Source organism: Malania oleifera, chromosome 12, assembly GCF_029873635.1.
Source record: "Malania oleifera isolate guangnan ecotype guangnan chromosome 12, ASM2987363v1, whole genome shotgun sequence".
NCBI lineage: Eukaryota > Viridiplantae > Streptophyta > Magnoliopsida > Santalales > Ximeniaceae > Malania > Malania oleifera.
The window spans coordinates 61,472,135-61,488,038 of NC_080428.1; the positions used below are offsets into that span (position 1 = coordinate 61,472,135).

The 15,904-nt window shown below is 38.7% G+C and overlaps 1 protein-coding gene across 1 annotated transcript; it reads right to left on the reverse strand.

Moving 5' to 3' along the window:
- Positions 1-2,138: 2,138 nt before the first annotated feature.
- On the reverse strand, positions 2,139-15,886 carry LOC131144882 (pentatricopeptide repeat-containing protein At2g33760). Its single transcript, XM_058093810.1, has 2 exons — positions 14,086-15,886; positions 2,139-2,328 (listed from the first exon to the last, which is right to left on the reverse strand). Exon 1 carries the CDS (start codon positions 15,884-15,886, stop codon positions 14,099-14,101), a length of 1,788 nt encoding a protein of 595 aa, XP_057949793.1. The 3' UTR covers positions 2,139-2,328; positions 14,086-14,098.
- Positions 15,887-15,904: the final 18 nt, after the last annotated feature.

Here is a 15,904-nt window from a genome sequence, read left to right on the forward strand (position 1 = left end):
AGGTCTTAACTAAACAAAAAGCGGGTACCTTTTAAAGCATAGTAGCGTGAAAGCCACCTTTGAACATTTATGCACTAGAAACAACTACCTACTACCGGGGTCCTAACTAATCAAGAAAGTAGATGTCTTTTAAAGTGTAATAGTGTGAAAGCCGCCAATACTATGGTTTTGAATTAGAGTAAAATCGTGCGGTTGTCTTAGACTAATTGTTGTGATTGAAATTGTTAATGTCTATTGGTAGTCAATTTTTGGAATTCTGATCATTTCTTGTACACATGAACTATGTTACACTCCATTTCCTTGGTTGAGTTACTAGATGGTGTATAAATTTTTCAGTTGATACTTAACTTGGGTTAATCTGTGTCATGTGTTACTAAACTCAGTAAGCATATTTTCATGGCATGTAATTTTCATAAATATTGGAATTTTAGTTGTCATTCCCTTGGTTTGAATGCATTCACGTTATTTGTTAGAAACTAATAAAACGTTAATTTGGGGGGGGGGGTGTGTGATTACGCGTCAAAAATAGGGTAATTCGGCATTTATATTCATGCATTAAAGGTCATAATTTTAATTAAATGCTCGATTATGTCCATCATTTTAATCAATTAGTTTGTTCGATAATTATCCTATTTTGTCGATGAAATTTATGGTCATTCTGTTTTAATATTGCGGGACAATTTTTAGAGATCAAGATTGAAATTAAAAATGTACATGAAGCCATGCATGTACTTGTGCATTGTCATGTTCGCAATGAGAGCCCGTGTACGTGTGTGAAGGAACCCAACCACGTGAAGAAGCATGGAGTGAAGGCCGCGTACTGGGTTTAGAAAGGAACTTGAAGGGCCGTGGGTTTCTTACGTGAGCTTAGGACTGCCAAGGCTATGAGTGTGGGCTTATGAAGAGTAGTTGGGCTGGAAAATTTTGGAAGGCAGCCGTGAGTTTGTGTGTTGGAGGAACCAAAAGAAAACCCAAAGGAAACAACAACAAAAGAATAAAAGGAGGTGGGCCGGGTCTATTGATGTGACCTGGCCATGCATTTAAAAAATTTGTGTGTGTGTGTGTGTTTTATTTTGTTGGGCTAGCATATAAAGGAGAGAGGCGCTGGGCGCTATGTGTGTGTGTGAGTTTGTGGGGGTTTTTTATGCTTTGAAAAGTCAAATAAATGGGGAGACTTGAAAGAGGTGGTAGGGTTTTTTTTTTAGAAGGTTTATTTTTCCGTGTTTTTTTTTGGGGGAGCTACGGAAAGGGGGGCTTTGCGCATCGCTGCTGAAGAACACAGTAGTCGTAGCTGCTATGTTGGGACCTTCTCACAGCATCTCCTCAACCTCTCCATTCCTCTCTCTCTTTCTCTCTCTCTCTCTCTCTCTCTCTCTCTCTCTCTCTCTCTCTCTCATCTTGTTTATTATTTTTAATAATTATTATAATACATTATTTGACTAGTTTTAATGTTGAATTGAATATTTTCCTTTTCTTTATTATTTGAGAGGTTTATTAGATTAATCAATGTCTTGTCTTTTATTTTATTATTTTGAATGCTTTCAAAGTTGAATTAATTTGTTGTTTTAATTTAGATTGCATTTAGTCTAATGTTTGGAATGATTTTAGGATAGATTAATTAGTTCTTTAATTTTAATATACATCCAGAATATTGTTATTTTATTATTTTATTTTATTTTATTATTGCAATGATTTATTATGGAAGTAAATTGATCCGAAAACTTCGAATTGCAAGCATGAGGGGCTAAATTCGGTAACTTAGGTTGTGGGTCAATGTCGATTGCTTTCCATGATTTACTAGTTTTCCTACCATATTATTGTTAAACTTTTATTTGACTAAAACCAAAAATTGAAGGTATTGTTAATAAATCGTTGGCTTTTATTTCTTGTTTTGTTGTTGTCGTTAGGCACATCAAAACCTTGATTTAATCTAAGATTTTCGTCAATTAATTTTTATATGAAATTTGGTTGATGCTCAATGAGAGTTTATATTTTCTTCCGGTTGGATGTGGCAAATTTACTCGCGCTTTAGTTGCAACACCCCCAACCTGCCATGTGGTCCCGGAGTGCTACTTTAGTGACGTCAGTGTACCTGATACCTTATTCATCAAATATAAAACACACATAGGCATCAAAAATAAAATATAAAATCCTCAAATTATATTACCAGAGTTCTAATTATCTTTATACACAAATATATCTATTTTCACATAATTACATCCCACAAAACTAAAAAAAAAATAAAATATCTATTTACACACTACCTACATAAAATTCACACCACTAGCCCCGCTCCTCTAGCCTGCTAGACCCGATCTATAGGATTCCCTGAAAAGACAGTTTGTAAAGTAGGGGTGAGACACAACTGAGTAAGGGAAAGACTAAGTTATTGTCAGTGTGTGGCTATCATGCATTTAATGTACAAAAAATAACCAGTTCACTAAATAGATAAACACATTTATGAAAACATTCTTAATTTACACTCACACACAAAATTAGCCGAGGATAGGGAAGATTACCCATCCATATAAGTAGCTTCCCTCTGCTCTAGTACCATTATTGTTACCAGGGCACTCACATTTCTCAGTAAGTCCTCAAAGTTATATTATTAATTAACCATATTCACATAAATTAACAGATATGCATATAAGACACTCTTTGTGACAAACACGCCATTTACATCCCCATGTCATGGGTTGTGCAGCCCAAAAGCTGGACTAAGCCTAGGTTATCAACCCAAACAAAGTCAAAAACAACATCCTCTACAAACACATCTGTAGGCAACCACAGCAAAGTTGTAGGTCCGACGCCTTTACTTCAACCTCACGCAGGCAGTCGGCTGGACCCCCTACACTTCTATCCAGATAGTGTGGGTGCACATGGTCTAACTAGCAATAGTACCGTGCTCACAATATACTGGTCCCCAAGGTTCCTAAAGCATATTATGCAATTTAGATAATAGAAATCACCATTTAAAATATTAATTTATATATATTTCTTATTATTCCAAACACTTAGCCCCCGGCCACAAAATATAACCCGGCATGTAGCCATCAATTAAAACTCGGTCATCGGCCATCAAATAATAATCCTGGCCATTGGCCAATCAAATAACACCCGGCCATTAGCCGTTAATTCAAACACCTGCATTTCATAAACAATTCCAGTATTTTCACAAGCATTTCCAGTATTTCTCAACAATTTCACTATTTCTCAAACAATTCAGTATTTCAAAATCTTAAATCCAGATATAGAATAATCCATACAAATTAAGTCATCTGCCATACAATTTTCCACATTTTAACATATCCATATAAATAAACAAACTTTTCACCGTTCATTTTATTCAAAAATACCATACCATATATCTTAGGTTTATAAAATTCATTTCGAACGGTTGGTTTTCAAAATAACCTTTAAATGCCCAAATGAATAAATAAATAATTAAATAAATAAACAAATATTTATATTTACATAAACATAACAATTTAATAGATTCAAATTTCATAAAATTACTGACTTAACTTAATCTCCTTACCTGATTCTTGAAAAAGCCTGACAACACCCTGGCCTACGCCCTAGGTGTTCAAAAACCCCTGAATCCTGAAATTCAAATTTCACTATATTATTCGTCACAATTCTTAAAACAACTTTCTCTAAAATTTCCTTAGGTTTTGAATACCCTAAATAACCGAATAAAATCCTAAATTATCAAACTTACCCTCGATTTAGGATTGGTACCCCGGAACTCCAATTCAAAAACTCGCTCCGACTAGAATGTAGAGAATCTTCCCACAAGTCTCCTAAAAATTTTTGTTCGTTAATGGGACTTTTAAGAGAAATTGAGGTAAGTTGGAGATTTGACCTTATCCCAAGAGATATGCCTACGCCACTCCTACAACATATCCGCTTTAGTAGAAATGTTGGTGGCGGCGAGCAGAGTCTAACGGTATTTTCGGATTTTTGATCGGCCGAATAATGAAGACGAGGTGGAGGAGAGTGAGAGAGAGGAGCGGAGGAGTGAATAGAGAAATGAAATTGCGCAAAGGTGGGGCGGCGGCTCTTTGTGTCAATCCCAAGATTGAAGTCTTAGGATTGATGTGCTTCACCTTTATCCATATAACATATATTATTATAACATTATATTATAATTATATTATATTAATTAATTAATAATAAATAAATAATTAATTAATTTTAATTTTAATTTTTTAATAATAATATTTTTAATTAATTTTTTTTTATTTTTTATTTTTTTTAAGATCACTACATTCTCCTCTTCTAACAAAAATTTCGTCCTTGAAATTTATTAACTATTACTAGTCACATTCTTAACTCACGATCCATGTCTACAAAAAAGTCGGTAACCACCCACATAGCAGCCCCGTCCCAAGTTTATTAACTACTATCACTTATGGCGAAGGAATACTGTGGTTACAATACTGCCTTTGGGAAATTACAATAACCATAATAAATTTTCCCAAAGACTATCCATAATTAAAACTATACAAAACTAACTACGCAACCTACTATAATCCCTCCATATACAAGCATACCCTTACCCGTCTAACACTAGTCCTTGCTGAACAGCTGGAGGTACTTTTGGCGTATCTCCGTTTCTAACTCCCAAGAAACCTCCTCAATTGTATGATTCCGCTAGAAAACCTTCACTAACGGTATATCTTTAGTATGTAGTTCCTGTATTTTTCGATCCAGAATCTGAACTGGTACCTCCTCGTATGCTAGAGTATCCCTAATCTCCAACGACTCATAACTTATCACATGTGAGGGGTCTGGAACATACCTCCTCAACACGGACACGTGGAACACGTTATGTATCTTGGACAACACTAGGGGTAATGCTATTCTGTACGCTGCTGAACCAATCCTTTCAAGAATCTTGAACGACCCAATGTATCTAGGGCTCAGTTTGCCCTTCTTTCCATACCTCATCACCCCCTTCATCGGAGCAATCCTAAAAAATATCATATCACCTACTTCGAATTCTAGCTCCCATCAGGGAGTATCCGCATAACTCTTCTACTGACTTTGGGCTATCTTGATCCTTTCCTTGATAAGTTCGACCTTTTTAGAGGCCTGCTGAACAAGTTCTAGCCCCAAAATTTGCCGCTCACCTACTTCATCCCAGTACAACAGAGATCTGCACCGGCGACCATACAAAGCCTCATATGGTGTCATTCCAATGCTGGCATGATGACTATTATTGTATACAAACTCAACCAACGGTAGATATCAGATCCAACTACCCCTAAAATCTAACACACATGCTCGTAGCATATCCTTGAGAATTTGAATGGTTTATTCGGACTGTCCATCCGTCTGAGGGTGAAATGCAATATTAAAAGTGAGTTGAGAACCCAACGCTCCCTGCAAACTCTTCTAGAAACGGGAAGTGAACCGCGGATCCCGATCTAAAACGATGGACATAGGCATGCCATGTATTCTGACTATCTCCTGAACATAAAGTTCTGCCAGCTTATCCATGGAATAACTAGTTCTAACCGAAATGAAATGGGCAGTCTTTGTCAATCTGTCAACTACTACCCATATGGCATTCTGTCCATGCAACGTTGAAGGCAATCCCAATACAAAGTCCATCGAGATATGCTCCCACTTCCACATAGGGATGTCCAGTGGCTGAAGTGGTCCTGCTGGCCTCTGGTGTTCTGCCTTCACCTGCTGACATGTCAAACACTAACCCACAAATTTAGCAATTTCCCTCTTCATGTTACTCTACCAGAATGATTCTCGCAAGTCTCTATACATCTTCGTGCTACTTGGGTGAACAGTATAGAGAGAACGGTGAGCTTGCCCTAGAATCGTCCTCTTTATCTTTGCATCGTCTGGCACACACAATCAAGTGTGAAATTTGAGAACTCCATCCTCAGCAACATTAAAGTTTGTGTGCTGCTCATCCTGCATCTTCTCTACAATCTCCATCAACTTTGCATCTTTCAACTGAGCTGTTTTGATTCTCTCCCGTAAAGTCGGTTGAACCACTAGACTAGAAATGCACACCTAATGATTCCCTTCTACCAATTCTACACCCAACCTCTCCAGGTCCATCACGATATGATGAGAAGCCATTACTGCTAAGGCTAACGTACCCCCAAATTTTCGGCTTAATGCATTGGCTACCACGTTCGCCTTTCCTAGGTGATAGCTAATGGTGCAGTTGTAATCCTTTATCAACTCGAGCCATCTGCGCTGCCTCATATTTAACTCCTTCTGGATGAAGAAGTACTTGAGACTCTTATGGTCAATAAAGATCTCGCACCTTACACCATAGAGGTAGTGTCGTCAGATCTTCAATGCAAACACAACTACTACAAGCTCCAAGTCGTGCGTAGGATAGTTCTTTTCATACTCTTTCAACTGGCGAGACGCATATGCAATGACTTTCCCTTGCTGCATTAGAACACAACCAAGTCCCTTTTGTAATGCGTCACTGTAAATTACAAATCCACCATCACCTGATGGAAGGGTCAACACTGGGGCAATGACTAGACGCTGCTTCAACACCTGGAAGCTCTGCTCGCACTCGTCAGTCCAGTCAAACTTCACATTCTTCCTCGTGAGTCGTGTCAAAGACCCTGATAATCTGGAGAATCCCTCGACAAATCGGCGGTAGTATCTAACAAGACCTAAAAAACTTCTGACTTCCTGCACGTTCTTAGGCCTTGCCCAATCAACTATAGCCTCTACTTTGCTCGGATTCACTGAAACCCCTTCCTTGGATACCACATGACCCAAAAATGCAACCTACTCTAGCCAGAATTCACATTTCCTAAATTTAGCAAATAACTTCTTTTCCCTGAGCACCTGAAGTACTAGTCTCAGATAAGCTTCATGCTCCTTAGGGCTCCTCGAATAGACCAAAATATCATCTATGAACACAATAACAAACTGGTCTAAGTACTCGTGGAATACCCTGTTCATCAAATCCATAAATACCGCTGGAGCATTCGTCAACCCGAACGACATAACCAAGAACTCATAATGGCCGTACCGAGTCTGAAAAGTAGTTTTCCATACATCATCTAGTCTAACATTCACCTGATGATATCCAGATCGTAGATTGATTTTAGAGAAAATCTGCATATCTTGAAGCTGATCAAACAGGTCATCAATTCAGGGTAATGGATACTTGTTCTTTATTGTTACCTTATTAATCTCTCTGTATTCGATGTGCATCCTCATCGACCTGTCTTTCTTCTTCACAAACAACACCGGTACACCCCAGGGTGATACACTTAGTCTGATAAACCTCATATCTAGAAGCTTTTGTAGTTGCTCTTTTAACTCATTTTAATTCAGCTGGAGACATTCTGTACGGGGCTTTGGAGATTCGTGTTGTCCCTGGAATCAGATCAATTGCAAATTCCACCTCCCAATCGAGAGGCAACCCCGGTAAATCCTTTGGAAAAACATCAGAGAACTCCCTTATCACTGGAATATCTTCCAACTTGAGTTCTTCCTTCGGCGCTTCCTTCACCATTGCAAGGTAACCCTGACATTCCCCTAAAAGTAACCTCTTTGCCTAGATAGCCAAAAGGATCCGTGGTGCCGAACGCACACACGACCCAACAAATACAAACTCCTGCTCCCCAGGAGGTATGAATACCACCTCCTTCCTGCGACAGTCAATGCTCGCGTAACTGGATGCTAGCCAGTCCATGCCCAGAATAATATCAAAACCATGCATATCAAGGACTATCAAACTAGCAGGCAGATCTCTACCCTGAATCTCTACTGGATAATCCCTGATCACCTTACTACATACTAACACCGACCCTGTCGGTGTGCCCACTACTAACTCTATCTCTAATAGTTAAGCCTCTAACCCACATAGTTTAACAAATCCCTGACACATAAATGAGTAGGTTGCACCTAAATCAAATAATACAATGGCACTATCTGATAGTATGTAAATAGGATATAACCCAACTTAGAAATTTCACCTTTAACATAATTAATGCAAATATGGAATAATTGAATTGATATAATATACAGGTTTTAATTTAATAATATTCATATTCCAATTCTATCACAAACCATTGAGGTAAAAATCACCATCCTAACATTAACTTCACACATATACCCATTCATCCTAATATTCTAACCTAAATTTTCTGAGTTCAAGTCCCTCAACCTAAAAACAAAACCATCGATGGATTTACCATGGTTTTCTGAAACTCGCGATTGATTTAGAAAATCATAGAATTCCGTCAATAAATTTCTGCCTCCAAGCTTCCAGACTAAAACTCATCTTAACCTATCCACTCCTATCCCTATCTTATCTCAACCTATACTCTGGTAATTATCAACCCTCGAAGTCTGTAGAACCTAACAAACCCAGGCTCTGATACTACCTGTAACGCCCCCGACCAGCCAAGTGGGCCCGGAGTGCTACTTTAGTGACGTCAGTGTACCTGATAACTTATTCATCAAATATAAAACACACATACGCAGCGGAAATAAGATATAAAATCCTCAAATTACATTACCAAAGTTCTAATTATCTTTATACACAAATATATCCATTTTCACATAATTACATCCCACAAAACTAAACAAAAATAAAATCTCTATCTACACACTACTTATATAAAATTCACACCACTAGCCTGGCTCCTCTAGCTTACTAGACCCGATCTATAGGATTCCCTAAAAAGACAGTTTTTAAAGTAGGGTGAGGCACAACTTGGTAAAGGAAAGACTAAGTTAATGTCAGTGTGTGACTAACATGCATTTAGTGTACAGAAAATAACCAGTTCACTAAATAGATAAACACATTTATGAAAACATTCTTAATTTACACTCACAAACAAAATTAGCCGAGGATAGGGAAGATTACCCGCCCATAGAAGTAGCTTCCCTCTGCTCTAGTACCATTATTGTTACCAGGGCACTCACCTTTCTCATTAAGCCCTCAAAGTTATCTTATTAATTAATCATATTTACATAAATTAACAGATATGCATATAAGACACTCTTTGTGACAAACACGCCATTTACATCCCCATGGCACGAGTTGTGCGGCCTGAAGGCTGGACTAAGTCTGGGTGATCAGCCCAAACAAAGTAAAAAACAACATCCTCTGCAAACACATACGCAGGCATCCACAACAAAACTGCAGGTCCGATGCCCTTACTTCAACCTCATGCGGGCAGTCGGCAGGACCCCCTAGACTTCTATCTAGATAGTGTGGGTGCACATGGTCTAACTAGCAACAGTACCGTGCTCACAATACACTGGTCCCCAGGGTTCTTAAAGCATATCAGATAATTTAGATAATAGAAATCACCATTTAAAATATTAATTCATATATATTTCTTGTTATTCCAAACACTTGGCCCCCGACTACAAAATATAATTCGGCATATAGCTATCAATTAAAACTCGGTCATCGGCCATCAAATAATAATCCTGGCCCTTGGCCAATCAAATAACACCCGGCCATTAGCCGTTAATTCAAACACCTGCATTTCATAAACAATTCCAGTATTTTCATAAGCATTTTCAGTATTTCTCAACAATTTCAGTATTTCTCAAACAATTCAGTATTTCAAAATCTCAAATCCAGATATAGAATAATCCATACAAATTAAGTCATCTGCCACACAATTTTCCACATTTTAACATATCCATATAAATAAACAAACTATTCACCGTTCATTTTATTCAAAACTACCATACCATATGTCTTAGGTTTGTAAAATTCATTTCGAACGATTGGTTTTCAAAATAGCCTTTAAATTCCCAAATGAATAAATAAATAATTAAATAAATAAACAAATATTTATATTTACATAAACATAACAATTTTTAGATTCAAATTTCATAAAATTACTTAACTTAATCCCTTTACCTGATTCTTGAAAAAGCCCGATAACACCCTGGCCTACGCCCCAGGTGTTCAAAAACCCTTGAATCCTGAAATTCAAATTTCACTATATTATTTGTCACAAATCCTGGAGCAACCTTCCCTGAAATTCCCCTAAGTTCTGAATACCCTAAATAGCCGAATAAAATTCAAAATTATCAAACTTACCCCCGATTTAGGATTGGTACCCCGGAGCTCCAATTCGAAAACTCGCTCTAACTAGATTGTAGAAAATCTCCCCACGAGTCTCCTGACAATTTTCGTTCATTAATGGGACTTATAATTTAAGAGAAATTGAGGTAAGTTTGAGATTTGATCTTACCCCAGGAGATATGCTTACGCCGCTCCTACGACATATCCGCTCTAGTAGAAATATCAGTGGTGGCGAGTAAAGTCCAACGGTATTTTCAGATTTTTCATCGACCAAATAACGGAGACGAGATGGAGGAGAGTGGGAGAGAGGAGCGTAGGAGTGAACAGAGAAATGAAACTGCGTAGAGGTGGGACTGCAGCTCTCTATGTCAATCCTGAGATTGAAATCTCAGGATTGATTTGCTTCACCTTTATCCATATAACATATATTATTATAACATTATATTATAATTATATTATATTATTTAATTAATAATAAATAATTAATTAATTAAATATTTTTAAAATTTTAATTTTAATTTTTTAAATAAATTTTTTTAATTTTTTTTAAATTTTTTTAATTTTTTAGGATCACTACATTAGTTATAAAATTTCATATAATACCTTGATTTGATTAACAAGAAGAGTGCGACCTAGGGAATTAGTAACCAGTGGAAGCAAAAAGACGTTGAACCTGTAACCCAAGTGTTTGGTAAATTATTTCAGTTAATCCGTTTAGTTTTGGCTGCATTATTAGATTTATATTTTTGGAAAATTGATAAAATTTCAGTCTCATTTTGATAGTTTACTCAAGCATTTTCCACTCTGTTTACTGTTTTCAAAAATCATAAAAAACCAAAAAGATTTTCAAACCACATTTTATAGCAACAGGATTTCACTATACTTTCATTAAATACTCTAATACTCAATGGTCCCTGTGGAATACGATCCTGGACTCATCCTTGATACAACTTGACACTTCTGCACTTGGAAGCAAAACTCAGAACGAGTCACATGTGGAACAGTATAGTGCCTAGTGATCCCCTTTTCCTTATAAAAGTCAATTAACTGACTATTTTTATACCCCAGTCCATTGTCAGATCTCAGAAATTTCATATGTTTCCCTGTTTGTTTCTCTACCTGAGTTTTCCATTCCCTGAACTTACGAAATACCTCACTCCTATGCTTCAGAAAATACACACAAGACTTTCCTGGAAAAGTAATCAATAAATGAGACAAAATAAATAGCACTACTGTGAGACTGTACCTATACTGGACCCCATACATCTGAATGAATGTACTTCAACACCTCCTTGCTCGTTTGTTTTCCTGTTTTGAAACTCACAGTGCGTTGTTTTCCAAACAAACAGTATTTACAGAACTTAAGCTTACAACAAGAATTACCTCCCAGTAAGTTCTGCCTGTGCAGCTCCTGCAAACCACACTTACTAATGTGACCCGGCCTCATATGCCATAGAGTAGTATCATCTGTATTTGTATCTAGAGAGGTACTAGCTGCAGCTCCACCTGTCACTGTGCTACCCACCAAAGTGTACAAATTGTTCCTCAGATGACCCTTCATTACTACCAATGAACCTCTAGCCACTTTCAGCACACCATCCCTAACTAAAAAAGAGAAACCATTACTGTCCAAAGAGCCCAAGGAAATCATATTCTTTTTCAAATTTGGAACATGCTTCACATCCCTAATGGTTCTAACCACACCATCAAACATCCTGATTCTGATTATTTCAATACCAAAAATACCACAAGAAGCATCATTACCCATCAACACCGTCCCCCCCCCCCCTAAAAATTGGTTCATAGGAGTCCAACTAGTCCTCATATGGACACATATGATATGAGCACGCTGAATCCAAAGTCCAGGTATCGGCTAAGAAACCGGAACCTGTAGTAACAACTAAAAGATTCCCATCAAAAACTGATAAACTGCTCTCCACTACAGTAGTCTGCTCAGTCTTCTTCCTGTTCTTTTTCTCTAAATCTCTTTTCCTCCTTAGACAGTCCTTCTTCATATGCCCGTTTTCCCACAATAAAAACAACCGTACCTCTAGTTCCCATTCTTACCCCTGGACTTGGATTGAGATTTCCCTCGATTCCAATTACCCCTGCTAGAACTCCTGCCCCGCTGTTGGCTAGACTCACCCTTAGCCACCAACCCTTCTCCATGTCCTGGATAATCTGGTTTGTGAAAATTCTCACTCTCCAGAATAGTAGTAGTCACCTCATCAACTGTAAGAGTCTCCTTACCTAGTAGTAGTGTGATTTTCAAAGTATCAAGTGAACTGGTAAGCGAATACAATAGAATCAGTGCTTTATTTTCCTCCTCAATTTTTACCTCAATACTCAACAACTGCGTGATTACTTTATTGAAATAATTGAGGTGGTCTCTGACTTCTGTGCCCTCAGTCATCCTCAACTGATACAACTGTTTCTTTAAATACAGTCTATTAATTAAGGACTTGGACATATAAATATTCTCCATTTTTTTTTCCAAAACTCAGCTGGTGATGTTTAATTCAACACACTATATTTAATTTCTGGAGCTAAACTTAAGCGATGGAACTTACCGCTTTCATTTCCAACTCCTCCCACTGATCATCTAACATGGTCTTTGGCTTCTTGTCTTTCCCATTCAATGTTTTAATCAATCCCTGTTAGACCAACACATCCTTCATAGTACTCTGCTACAAACTGAAATTATTTTTTCCATTAAAGGGCTCCACCTCAAACTTGGTCATCGAAGTACTCGCCATTTTTTTTTAAAAAAATTTCTCTCTCCTTTGACGTCAACACCTATTAGAATGACATCATCATGACGTCAACGTGACGTTAGTGCTCCACGAGGAGGATCTACGCCTCGACCTGACCCGTTCCACTCGACTTGGATCCCTGATCCACTGCACATGTGACCCGCATGTGTTCTAGCCGACCCAGATGTTGACTCGCACCTTGACCCGGCAGGTTCTACTTGGATTTGACCCGTAACCCAACCTATTGACCCGCGTGTCAACCCGTTGCGTTCCGTACCCGACCCGATTCTGAATCCGGATCTGTCACCTAATTTTGGTACTGTGCATCATGTTCTTCATCCGCGAAATTTTTTTTTTTCCTTTTGAATTTTTTTTTTCACACCTTCAATTGAAAAATGATCATCCTTCAATTGAAAAAATTCCAAAATAATTTTCCAGCACCTGATCTGAATTCGTGTGCCTCAATCTGATATGAACGAATTGCTCTGATCTTGCGCACTCTCGCAGAAAAACTATCCAAAAAATTTCTTTCGATCTAACCTGATCTATCAGATCTGCACCCAATCGAAACTGTACTCTGATACCACTTGTTAACGTGCAGCGATTTTATTCTTTCGATCAACAAAATAAATAGCACAAAGAACATTCACAGAAAAAATGTAGATGAGAAATTTTACGTGGTTCGACAAAATTGTCTACGTCCACGGAGCATGCACCTGGAGAAAAATTCACTATGAAATGATGGTAGTATAAGATCTTATCAGACACTACCCGATCCTAGATTCCCTGTACACCCCTTCACCTGTCAAACCAGTGAAGAAAAAATCTTCCTAGAGAAAAAGGCTCCTTTAATTCTCCTTGCACAAAATGACAAGCAATACCCTCTTTTTCCTATAACTTACAAACATATATATGACACCACACAACCGTTGGATTCAAAGACGATCCAACGGCTGTGATAAAAGTTACAATAAATAAAATATTAAAAAACATATTTTTTAACTATAACAACTGTTTGAAGCCTTGAACACCAATTAAGTTTAGAACCATAAAAAAATTAATGTTATATTTGGAAACATAAATTTCAGACCTTAAATTTGGAATTGGATGGATTTAAATAAATTTTAATACAATTTTGTATTACAAATTATCCAAATCCAATACAAATCCAAATTTAAGGTATTGATGAGAAAATTTAGCCAGAGATAAAGGGTCCACGGAATGAAAACTGATATAGATTCTCGATAATTATTATCCAATGAGAATACTTACTTTGTTAGTCAAGTCACCAGTAATCCATACAAGAACAAGAACCATCTTTAAAATGATGGAAACGATGCTTATCTCGAACAATAATCTCTCTATCTGCAACCACGGAGATGAACTTAATCGCCAAATGGCAGTCCTCACAGATCCTAAGGTTCTTCACTATCCTAATAATCGTCCCAGTACTAGTTCTCAGCAGTCCAAATGCTACCGCAAGCTTCTCACTGTGGTATCTTAGGGCATACTCCCTCTCCTCTTCTTCCAATTCATGCATCACCCACTCTGGCGCCGGAACATACCCTGCTTCCCTGCTCCTCTGCATCAACTCATCCAAGTAACTATAGATTTCCCTTGTTTCAGGGTGAGACTTGTCACCCATGCTAAATAGATAAGTCTTCTTTCCAGCCTCTATTGTACTATAACCAACTTGCTTCCTCAAACCTCTTTGGATCATCATATTTCTTACCATTTCCACTCTATCCATCCGACCCGCCAAGGCGTATATATTCGAAAGCAGAACATAATGGCCTGGATTCTCAGGTTCTACAGATAAGAGGCGCTCAGCAACTTGCACTCCAAGATCAAAATTCTTGTGCATTTTGCATGCTCCCAGCATCGCAGTCCATACTGCAGGTGCAGGCTCCCCAGGGATCTGTTCTCTGATGTATCGAAATGCTTCGTTGAGCAATCCAGCACGCCCAAACATATCAACAAGGCAAACATGGTGCTCCTCCGTTGGCATTAATCCGTAATCTCGCTTCATGCTTGTGATTGCCCAACGTCCCTCATGGACAAGCCCTGCATGAGCACACGCTGAAAGGACAACGACGAATGTGACATCATTTGGAGGTGCTCCTTGAGCTCTCATTTGATGGAAAAGCTCGACGGCTTGAACGCCATGGCCATGCATCCCATATCCGGAAATCATTGCCGTCCAAGCAATGACATTTCGATCTTTCATGGAATCGAACACCTCTCGCGCTTTTTTTACGTTTCCACATCTTGAGTACATATTGATCAACGAAGTCCCAAGAACTACGTTTACATCAAAACTTTGACTCACAATGTGCTCGTGAATCCAACAACCCAACTCAAGGGCTCCCAACTGAGAACATGCAGACAATACGCTAACAAATGTCGCAGAATCAGGTTCAGCACCCAGTTTCTGCATACCCTTGAACAAACCAACAGCTTCCCGTGCAAACCCATTTTGCTCATAGCCAGAAATCATCGAATTCCAAGCTACGACAGTTCTCTTCGGCATCCTATCAAACACTTTCCGGGCACTAACCAAATCATCAGATTTTGCATAAAACGTGACGAGAGCAGCCTGGACAAATGAATCCAAACCATACCCAGAAGCCAAAACGTGGGTATGAATCGCTCTGCCGCATCTCAGGGCCGTGGAATCCGCACACGCCTTAATCACAGAGGTAAAGGTGTAATTCGACTTCGAGATGCCAGCGAGAACCATGCGGCGATAGAAGAGGATGGCGTCGAGGGAAAAACCATACTTGGAGGAGCCTTTGATGAGGGAATTGAAGAGGAAGGAATCTGGGTTAGGGACGCAGAGGAAGAGCTGGCGAGTGTAGATAATGGAGCCGGCGGCACAGGCCAAAGTGAGGAGCTTGGTGAGGAGGGCTCGGCTGCGATGCGACCCGGAGATGACAATGTGCGCGTGGACCTGCTGGAGAGGTCTGACATGCGCGCCGGCTTGTGCGAGAGCTTGGTGGGCTGCAGATTTAGACGGAGACACTGTGATTCTCTCGCCTCTATGCTGTTGCTGTACGAGCCCTTCGGGCTCCATGGAAGACTCCGCAGACGT